Below are 11,450 nucleotides of genomic sequence, written 5' to 3'. Positions count from 1 at the left end.
TTCTAGTTCAAAAATTTAATGTTCAGAGGTAGGTTTGAGTAATGAATATGAATGTAATCGACATTCCATCCATCCATCGTGAAAGAAATATTACTTTTTTCTACAACAACAAAAAAGTAGTATTATCTTTTGTTCCATCATCAACAAATATTGCATGATGCTTCCATTTTATAGTTTTATGACCAACAAGTCAAACTTACCACAAAGAAATATTATGTTTTTCTACAACAAAAAAATGAGTATTATTTTTTGTTCCATCATCAACAAATATTGCATGATGCTTCCATTTTCTAGTTTTATGACCAACAAGTCAAACTTACGATAGGAGGCATAAATTCCATGAACTCAGATTTAGTTTACTTTCGAAAATATATTTACCATTTGTATTTTCAAGAAGCAACAATCATTCATATATTGAAGAATAATCAATGGACAACAATCATTCATATATTGAAGAATAATCAATGGATGAGGGAGTTTAGTGTTTTGAAAGAAAGATTTTCTTATACCTTGATGATTTTATCTTTGAACTTTTGAATATAAATTGCATTAATTATTTTTAATGAGATTCAGTCTATTGTTATTTTTAAAAATATCACTGCTCCTTAGTGTTAGAATAAGAATGTTAATTGTCTTTGCTGTATTGACTTCACTTATTAGCTTCATGTTTGTACAAACACAAACTTTAGAGGGTCAAAGCTATTTGTGCAACATGTAATGTATTGTCCTTTGGTGGATCTCATTCACCTCAAGGGAAACTATGTTGTACAATGACCTCACTTTATATCAAAAATACAAAAAATACTTAGGAACTTTAGATAAAAAAACAAGTAAACATACTCTAATTTTGTAGAAAAATAAATGGCAAACAGTAAACCTACCATATTTACAGAAAATAATAGAAAGTAGATGTAGTTTATTCAAAGAAAAAAATAAAGAACAACAAATAACCCTATTCTAATTGTAGGAAAGGAAAAGAAACAAGTAACGCTAGTTTAATTACATGAAAGTAAACAAAATCATTTCCATAAACTTGAACAAAATAAAGTTGGTTCCATCAATTGCCATATACAATTAGTTGCCAAAATACCGGTAACATTGCAAACTTCGTTTCAAAAATATGTTTTTTTTTAATATTTCAGTCTTTCCTAAATTATCCAAATGCCCATCAATTGCCATATATAATTAGTTTCCTAAATGCCAGTAAGATTGCAAACTTCGTTTCAAAAATATGTTTTCTTTAGGCCGATAGGCCTTCCCTTTGAAAGAGACTTTCGTCGTCCCTTTCATTCTGAGGATTACACCTGGCGTCGACATCTGGCGGGCATACAGCAGGCAAATTGTTAATGTTGAGGCAATTTCTGTTTATTCTCAGTGATTGAGAACTTCCGGCAAACCGAATCTTCACCCACTACATGAACAGGCAGAAATATCCGCAAATTTGTTACAGCTCCCTGTAATCCGTGAATAAAACACAAATTTGTTACAGCTCCCTGTAATCCGTGAATAAAACGTTACAAATCACTAAGAAGGCAGTGTAGAGTTAACAGCGATGGGGTTCCTTCTTCTATTTCGCAGGCAGAAATATCCGCAAATTTGTTACAGCTCCCTGTAATCCGTGAATAAAACGTTACAAATTACTGAGAAGGCGGTGTAGAGTTAGCAGCGATGGGGTTCCTTCTTTTAATTCTCACAATATGACAGAGTAGGTGAAATGCCTGGACTGGAGTGATTTCTGTTTAATACTTGGACGAGGAACAAGCACTTGGTATCATGGAAAGGCCAGAGGGGGGCAGCGTTGAGGAACTAACATCCGCTAATTTGTTCGTATTCTGCGCAGCTAGGGCTTTATCCTCCGACTTCCAGCGGTCTTTGACGCGGTTTTATATTTATTACTTAATATTTTTAATTTCTGGTTATGCAGTCAATAGTCGAAGTCAGGGTTTGATTCATCCCCGTGATCCTTTTAACGGAGGCCAGGGATCTTCATAAATACCGCGCTTTTGAAAGATAAAATGAGATTTGGTGTTGTTGTTTTCTTCATCGGTATCCTTGAAGGACAAGGAAGAAGCTTGCGGTGACGGGAGCGACCGTGGATAAGAATTGGGGGAGCAGGTGCTCGGCTTTCCTTGCACATATATGCTGCCTCGAATGTTGATATGTTGATATGTTGACTTGTAGAATTGCCTTTTTAACCCTTTCTTGTAATCTTTCCTTTCTCAGCAAAACAATTTGGAGTAACGGAATTTATAAACCCTAAAGAGTACGAAAAACCTATTCAGCAGGTACGTTGAGCTGCCCAAAATGATCATCAAACTCTCTCCCAGATCAGAGTATTGGTTGCTTTTGACTAGTGTGGTACTTTAGTACTTAGGTGGGGGAGATTTTAAGTTTTCGCATGGAGTGCACTCATTCACCATCCATTCAAAGCAGTGTAGACTCTTAATTTCCAAACACTTATAAAAAATGTTTACAGGTAATTGCAGAAAAAACTGATGGAGGGGTGGACTGCAGCGTCGAATGCACAGGGAGTATTGAGGCCATGGTTCAAGCTTTGGAATGCTACCATGATGTACTAGCTCTTGGTTTCCTTTGGTTTAAGATACATCAATCATTTCAATTCTAAGCTGTAGCTTTAAAGTTAAAACTGATTGCTTCGATTTAATTAAGAAAATGCAGGCAATGCATATGTTTGATATCAGAGTTCTATTTTTGCAGGGTTGGGGTGTAGCCGTTTTAACAGGGGTCCCTCGTTCAGACGCAGTCTTTAAAACGAATCCTGTAAACTTTCTGAGCGAGAAAATGTTGAAAGGAACCTTCTTTGGAAATTATAAGCCTCGTACTGATTTTCCAGGCCTTGTAGAGATGTATTTGAATGGGGTAAGACTTCATAACATAGTTGTAACAGCTTATTCAAACCATAATTGTAGATAATACTGTGTGGTCATATTTCCCAGTTGTTTTTTTTTTGTCCGTACCATGACGGGAGCAATCTATTCTTATCATATTTAATTAGAGTTATAATTACGGTTTTAATCTTTCCTTCCTTGATTGTTAAATTTGCAGGAGCTTGAACTAGATAATTTTGTTACAGACAAGGTTCCTTTTGCTGACATCAACAAGGCATTTGATCACATTCTTAAAGGAGAGGGTCTGAGAACTGTAATTAAAGTCATCCAGGATTAGTGACAAATATGAACACAGTTGGAATATCTCCAATGTTATGAAGGCATGCTGAACTATTTCAAACTGTTATGTGATTAATGTCGTGGCTTTTATGTGTAACTATGGTATGCAATTAAAGTCCTGGAAAGCATGTAAACTGTTATAATAATTTTAGGGTAAGTATGATGTTTAAGTTTTGACATTGCTTCCAAAACAACCATCCAAAAGGTCATTACTATAATAGCTTGATTAGAAATAGATTGAATGAGAAGGTCCAGATGGGGTATTCAATCATCTCCATCCATCTGTTCTGCATCCTCAGTGCTTACTTGAACAATATATCAGCCTTCATATTTATCCCTTGCAGACATGCTGAAAAGATAATGACATGGAATTTTTCCTTGCTTCTCTGATTCCATCCAATGATGGGCCAGCTGCAAATTTTCCTGATTGAAATTGCCATTTGACCTCTCTGCAATGTGTTTGGAATCTCTTATCACCTGTAGACAATTTAAACCTTTCTCTATTGCTATTTTCAGAATCTACCAAAAAGCATAAAGTTTTGCTCTGTTGTTTGATCCATCTCCTACAGCTCTGCTTTGAAACTGATCTCGTAATTGTCTCTTAAAGTAATGCCTCATGATCCACAATAGCTGGACAGGGTTTCGTATCCAGATTTCATAGTAAGCATTGCAAGCTTCGTGTTAATATATGGACCGCGAAGGATAATTTTCAAAACCCTATGTGCCAGTTTACAAGCAATATGGAACGCCATTAGTGCATTTGAATGCCAAATGACATGTATGCATCTTTCTAAAGGAGTCTAGATTTTACTGCAATGCCCAGGGTTTGTAAACAAATATCAAATGCCCAATTATTGTGACCTTTGCAGTGATATCTACAGAGATCGTCCCACAAATGTTCTCTCATATGAGATGGTTCTACGTCAGGAAGAAATTGTGTCAGAAACGCACTCGATGTCATTTGAGTTAAGGGGCATTTATGACAGATGAAGAGATGAAGGAAAACGCCTAGTTTGCCAGTGTTCTTCCTACTTTGGTCACAAACTTCAGAATGCTTTTGAAGCGAAAAGCCCATGTGAAACCCCCTGTTGACATATGTTGTGTTTGCTATTGAGGATTGTTTGTTCCAAACCAGGAATATAGAGCTCTCTGAGGAGTTTAAATGCAGACATCATACAAGCATGCTCACAGGATGATATAATAGCCAAATAAAGTTGATTGGTGGGCGCATTGCACTTTTACTTTTACTAACAAGTTTTGAAGACAATTCATGGTGGTATTACAAATTCCTAGAGGTCTGGTTTGAATAACTATGGGGTCATAATCGCCATAAAGTTATAACATTCGAGGCAATGGTTCAATCCTTCCTCCAGTTTGTAGCAGAATCGAGTGTTGCAGTGAGACAATTATGCAAGTTTCTTGTTATCTTGTTATAAAAACAATGTGATAATAAAGGAATGGAGAAGTTCAAACTCGCTTTTGCAACCCTGTGAAGTTGACATTACTTAAAGGATTTCAAGAATTGGAATGTATCAGTTGGAAGCTATTTTGAATCCGGATTTCTATGAGGACTTTGAGAATTGTAGCTTCAAGAGGAAGGGTTTTGAATGCTTCTCAATCCTTTTGAGACTTGTTTTGTGAACTTTTCATTCTTCACTTCACTCAAATATAGGGTGAGATAAAGTTCCTAGCAAAGGAACCAATTTCTTTAGTGTTAGCTTCAATAGATTTTGTGACCAAAAGATAAGCCCAATCATGTGCATGTTGAATTAGACCAATATATGACCATAGTTTTGCAAGATTGACTCAGTGGAGTACAAAAATTTGCAATCGAATGTTAATCCAACAGGGAGGATATGGACAGCAAAAATGGGGTCATTATATGCAACCAGTTTGTTCTGTTGCACACTTTGCAGTATGTATGTCTATGATTGAGGAGATTGTGACAGTAATTTTGTTGAAGATATCAGTTCCTCCAAATTTTTATGCTAACTGTTATTCCTTCGAACTAATATTGACTTTGGTAATTAGCTGGAAATAAGCAGAGGATTATTCTCTTGTTATATTTCGTTTTTAACTTTAAAGGGACTGTTTTGGCATGCACAATCGAGAGCACATTAAAATGGATAAAGACTGTCAGCAACAAATGGCAGGCTCAGGTGGCAGTACATCTAAAAAGAGATTATTTGAGCATTTCCAGGCATAAAATCAGACTTAAATTGTTTCTAGATTTTGAGGAACATAAAATAAGAACTTGCTGCAGATTCTAGGCCACAAAATGAGCATTCAAATCCATCGAAGACAAAGCATTCCAGGAGAAATTAGCAGGTCAAAATTTACTCCAAATTTTGTGGATTGATGATTGATTGGCACCAAATCAGCAATTCCAGATTTGCAGGACATAGTTGGCAGTCAAAACACAAGTGGCAATAAAAGTTCCAAATCTTCAGGCATAGGATAAATCCATCAGCAGCTACAGCAATTCGAATCCATTGCAACAACTTTTATTTTTAGCTTATTTGTTATAATTTTAATTGATTTTATTTCCAGTAAACCAGTAACATATGGTTATTATTTTTTTTATTGAAGGGATGATTTGTAATAGTCAGGGGTTGGGTCCTGAGGAATTTCATCGGCCAATTTTTGTAACAGTGTTTCTGAACTTTAATCAAATTCTCTGGATCAGAAGTACCAGACCTTTGGCCATAGAGATTCATGTGAAAAGTGCTTTCTAGTCTGTGTTCTTTCATGTGATTGTTTTCCATTCATATTATCTTTCTTCAGTATCTGATTAAGGGAAAATATTTCAGATTTCGTCCAAGTTAGATGCTCTGAAATATAGTAATCAATACGTGCAAGCTTTTCCTTCTAAAGCTACTTCATTGGAATTCGCCCTCTGTTAGGTGCTCCTTTGTAGTGGATTGTGTTTCTCTTTTCATCTGTCAACTGATCTTAAATTTTATGTCTAAGAAAACATTTTTCTACCTTGCCTCTGTCAAGCCTTTGCTCATTCGACCAAACATCCAGCAAACCTTTGGTTATCTTCCAGAGCCTGTGACTCCATCGCCCAATGGATACCCTCTCCTGCCCAACCAAATTTCTTTTGAATATCTCACTTACCAAGTTACCAAAGATCTGGCCATTGCTTAATTACATGAGCAGCTGCCTAAGTGACATTGGGTAGTTGATTCAGAGAGGGAGCCCCTCGGTTGGAAAGGTCAGTTTCCAACCCAAAGATTGGTTGAAAAGGTTATCTCAGAGATCTCCTTCCACAACCAGGACAATTTCTGAGCGATAACAACAGCATTAATATTCGTCATTGGACTTGTATTTTTCCGGAGGTATGTTCGTCACCAAGCAGATAGGCTGGAGAAAACAGAAAACTCAACATTGAAAATCACAAATTTTCATAACTTGAGCTTCAATGCAGAAGAGCTTTCTAGGGTTTTATTATTGAAAGACAAAGCAAATGTAATTGGAAGTGGGGCATCCAGCAAGGTTTATCGCGCTGACATACACAACAATGAAACAGTGGCAGTGAAGCACCTCTGGACGACCTCCAAAATGGATATAGATGATTTCAGTACGGACAAACATAAGAAGAAGAATAACGAAGTGGGAAGCATTTACTGTGAGAGTATGACCATCGATTGTCCAAGGAAGAAGTTGAAACATTGGGAACCATTCGCCACAGAAACATAGTGAAGCTCTATTGTTATATGTCCAACAGGCAGTCTAATGTGTTGGTCTATGAATACATGCCTAATGGGAACCTGTTTCAAGCTTTGCATAGCAATAATAATTCAGATTGGCCAACATGACATAAGATTGCATTAAGGACGGCTCATGGATTATCTTATCTTCACCACGATTGCTCCCCTGCAATTATTCATAGAGATGTCAAGTCTACCAATATCTTGGTGGATCAATTTTATGAGGCCAAGATTGCTGATTTTGGTGTTGCAAAAGTTCTTCAAGCTTGTAACAGAGGAGGGGATTCAACAATTTTTGTAGGCACTCACGGTTACATTGCTCCTAGTAAATTTACCATCCCTTTTGCCTAGCCTATGTGTTCCATTTTTTTCCTTGATGTTTCCCACACAAGGTTCTGCAAATGGATGAACCCTGAATTGCACCTTGTTTATCTATTTTTCTGGTAGAACATGCATACTCCTTGAAGGTCGCAAGAAAAAAACGATGTTTACGGTTTTGTTGTGGTTTTGCTGGAGTTCATAACTAGCAAATGATCCATTGAACAAGAGTTTGGGAGAACAAGGATATTCTTTATTGGACTTCATAAAAAATATATGAGAAGGAAGATGCACTTGTGGTTCTTGACTCGAAGATTTCCAATTCATTTAAGGAAGAAATGCTTCAGACTTTGAGAATTGCAATATCCTGTACACACAAACTGCCAGCGTTGCAGCCTTCTATGAAAGAAGTTGTGCAATTGTTGCAAGATGCAAATCTACTACTCCCTGAATGAAAACCCTAATTGTAAACTACTACTACTTCCTGAACGAGAGTTTTTCCTGGCCCCTGGATGATGAATGAGGCTTGTATGATAATTCCTAAATGTTCAATTCTTAGGATAAGAAGGCCACAAATGGATTACATAATGTATCATAGAATCCATTATTGGTAATGAATGGATATGTTCAGTTGGTCCATAAAGGTCTGAAAGCAAGAACTGTATTCCACATCATGAGTTATTTCGATGGGCTGAAAAAATATCTCCACACTATTGTTATATATATATATATATATATAGATATATATATATATATATATATTCAATCAATTAGTTTTGAGTATTTGCTTTCTAGATTGTTACCGTGACAAATCTAGGGTAATCCCTGACAAATTATGCTTGGGGCTATAATTGTGGAGCCATTGAGTGCAGAATTGATGCATAGATCCTGTAGCAAGAGAGATCTGAACTGTGCAGGGCGATTGAAGTAGGCAAAGTGTCCATGTTACAGATGTAGCGGCGAAGAGTGGCCAGCAATGGGGTGGCACTAAAACTACTTATGTGATAGATACGGAAGAAGAAACTCATCACAATTTCGAAAGTATTCATATTTGCCATTTAAAATGTAAATTCTTCTGATTCCTTTTTCAAGAAAACAGTGGGAATTTATAGATTGTGTTTCTTTGTTTACATTAATGATAAAAGATCCAGACGAAATTCCCTGAAGGCTTGTTCTTTTTCAGGGTTTGAGTGAAAAATGTCGCTGCGTATGTATCCTACTTATGGAAAAGGGTATAAGCAGTTTTGGGGCAGCAAAGATTGCTCCAGAGAAAATTCCAAGAAACTGAAATCATTTTAATTGAATTTGAAATTGTAGAAACCTTGAACCCCTTTCTTGGTTTGAAATCAAAGTTGAAGATGATTGGTCTGAGTAGAAGGAAAACGAGTGTATGGGAGTATGGGAGTGTAGAAGGAAAAATATCTGGAGACACAGATTATGTGAGGAAGCAAAACACAAAGATGGTCTAAAACTATTGTTAGAATTGGATATCAAAGAAACCTGTTAACCTATTGCGAATGAGTGATGCATAAGCAGTGTTAAGTGGGGGCAATTGGTGTGTGACCAATGTTCTGTGTGAACTGGCGATCATTGGGAGTTGTTATCTGGAGACACAGATTAAAGTATAACTGAAAATTTTGGTTGAGACTATTTCCATTTTTCAAAAGCCAAATTGTAAAATGCCCTTTAAAGGAAGGATGTGTAGGGATTGCAGAAATTTCCAGAATCAAATTCTTGATGTAAATTTTTAAAAATTCACCTTATATTAAAGGTTTCTAATTTTTTTGAGAGCGCTCTTTCTTCTTTTTAAACCCCTTAAAGGTGGGGTGGGGATGTAAGATATATATTTTATTTGTAGAAATTCAGACAAGTAAATAGAACATTTAAAATATTTGCACTGTTTTGCCTCTTAAAATGCTTGAAAATGAAAGTTTGAATTGTATCTTGGACAGAGCATAGATTAATAAGTGCTAAAAGCTTGCTTTGAGGGCCAGAGAAATACATATTGTTTTCAATGGTGGGTTTGCCAAAATGGAATCTAAAACCACTATATTTGAGGACTTAAGTATGTAAAACAAAATACTTTGAAAAATACAATACATGAATTTAAAATCGGTTTCAAAATTTTAATAATGTTAATGTTTTAGTTCTACTGTCAACCAGTAATGTAAGTGATTTGTTTTAACATTTGCAAATCACAAATTTCTCCACTTTTCATTTACCATGTACAACGTTGTAATTTACTTTTCATTTAGAAAAAAACCGTGCTGCCAATAATCTATTGAACCTATTGAGCTTTAAGTATGAACGCGTTCTACACTTACTATATTAATATGAATGGTTTGGTTTTGGTTTTGTTCTTCTAATATCAAAATGTACTGGTACAGGATGGTCAACGTGGTTATTGCCTTCGTCACTACTTACCTTTATATATGCTTGACTATCTATAGAACTTTCTTCCTTTCACTAATCCTATCGGCCTCCCTTTGTACCTTTTGGGACAACGGCTAGTTTTAATATTTCAGTCTTTCCTAAATTATCCAAATGCCGAAGTTTTAACCAAGCTCGAAGTTCAATAGATTTTTTGGTTTAACGTACAACATATTTAAGCTATATATACAAAAAGCTTATGGAGCACTAATCCATCTCTTTTGTTTATCGAGGAGTGGGTAAAAGCACGGATCCATATATTCTGTTTATAGAGCAGAGCATCGATCTTAACCAAAAAAAAAGTTGACTGGTACGGCTAATTAAAAAGTTGAGTTCACAAGAAGTCAAAGTCGTAAGGCTAAGAAAGCTTGTTTGAAAGGGGTAACAACGCTACTAAAGCTGGTAGAACATAGGAAAAGAAGTTGTTGTTATCGAAGCGGAATTACAGTTACTGGCAAAAATGAAATTGAAAAGGGTTTCCATAGAACCTATTTTTGATATAACGCTGTGGGTAAAAGATGTGGTAGACGGTCATTTCAGGGATGATGATGAGGATTTAAGGAGCCAGAGATGGTATTGCGTCCATAGTGTTGGTGAAAGCATTTCTCCAAACAACACTCATATGTTGTTGTCTGCCTCCGAGTCTTATAAACCCAACACGCAGGATGTAGGCAAGGTATTACTTCTAGAAATTGAAGGAAAGGGGTTTTTCGTTACTGAGCCAGTTATTCCATTTCCCCACCCCGTTCCTAGGCGAATGATTCAACTTTCCAACGACAGGTATGATAGAAGTTTGAGGGGTCCATCATTCAGAGTTGTGACATACAACATTCTGGCAGACTTGTATGCTACTTCAGAGCAGTTCCCCAACTGTCCTCCATTCGCGCTCAGTTGGGAAAATCGCAGACAAAACTTGTTGAAGGAAATATTAGAGTGCGAACCTGACATCATTTGCCTCCAGGAGGTACAACAGAACCATTTTTCTGATTTTTTCCATCCAGAATTGGCCAAATTAGGATATGAAGGGATGTTTAAGCGAAAGCAGAGAGAAGGCAACATTCCAACTGTTGATGGTTGTGCAACGTTTTATAAACTGAATCAATTTGACTTGATAACTTTGTGTTCGATTAATTTGAGATATAAAGACAACATTGCCCTGCATGTCATCCTTTGCATAAAAAAGACTAGTGAACGTCTGTGCATAACCAATACCCACATCCATGCAAATCCTAAAAACAGTGATGTAAAGCTATGGCAGGTCTACTACTTGCTCAAAGATTTGGAGAAGTTTGTCCACGATATTCCTGTTGTACTATGTGGGGGCTTCAATTCTTTGTCCGGAAGCGCTCCCCACTCACTTCTTACGAAAGGCTATGTGGATCCCTTACATGAAGAAATTTCGGATTATGATCTATCCATTAAACTCATGTTTCGTAATAGAATACCTTTAGCAAATGCTTATTTTAACTATTCCCGATGCAATCTTCCCCTACAAGGCGCGATGAAGAAAATGGATGGTAAAACGGGGCAGCCACGTTTCACTACCTTCATTGAGAATAGCCGAGGGAAATTTCAGGGAACGTTAGATTACATTTTCTACCATGCCAGGAAGTTGAAGTTGATGTCGTTACTGGAGTTAATTGACGAGGAGGAGGTGAAGTACGGTGCACTTCCTTCGGTTAATCATTCTTCCAATCATATCCCAATTGCAACCGAGTTTAGTTATATCTCCACATCAAAACCAACAGCAAAAGGAAATATGCAACTGAAGATTTATGGCCAAAGCCACCGATACCAATAG

The 11,450-nt window shown here is 36.6% G+C and overlaps 1 protein-coding gene across 1 annotated transcript; it reads left to right on the top strand.

The window, feature by feature from the left end:
• The first annotated feature begins 10,109 nt into the window (after positions 1 to 10,109).
• LOC149158465 (carbon catabolite repressor protein 4 homolog 1-like) lies at positions 10,110 to 11,450 on the top strand. Its single transcript, XM_089433995.1, has one exon. It carries the CDS (start codon positions 10,110 to 10,112, stop codon positions 11,448 to 11,450), a length of 1,341 nt encoding a protein of 446 aa, XP_089290121.1.

Source organism: Pinus tabuliformis, chromosome 5_2 (assembly GCF_031772625.1).
Source record: "Pinus tabuliformis cultivar Carrire ecotype Pingquan chromosome 5_2, CPIR1, whole genome shotgun sequence".
Lineage (NCBI taxonomy): Eukaryota > Viridiplantae > Streptophyta > Pinopsida > Pinales > Pinaceae > Pinus > Pinus tabuliformis.
This window is presented reverse-complemented; position numbering and strand designations above follow the sequence as displayed.

Excerpts from the sequence above, each read along its gene's own strand:
- LOC149158465 (XM_089433995.1), top strand. The coding sequence starts at position 10,110 with ATGAAATTGAAAAGGGTTTCCATAGAACCTATTTTTGATATAACGCTG.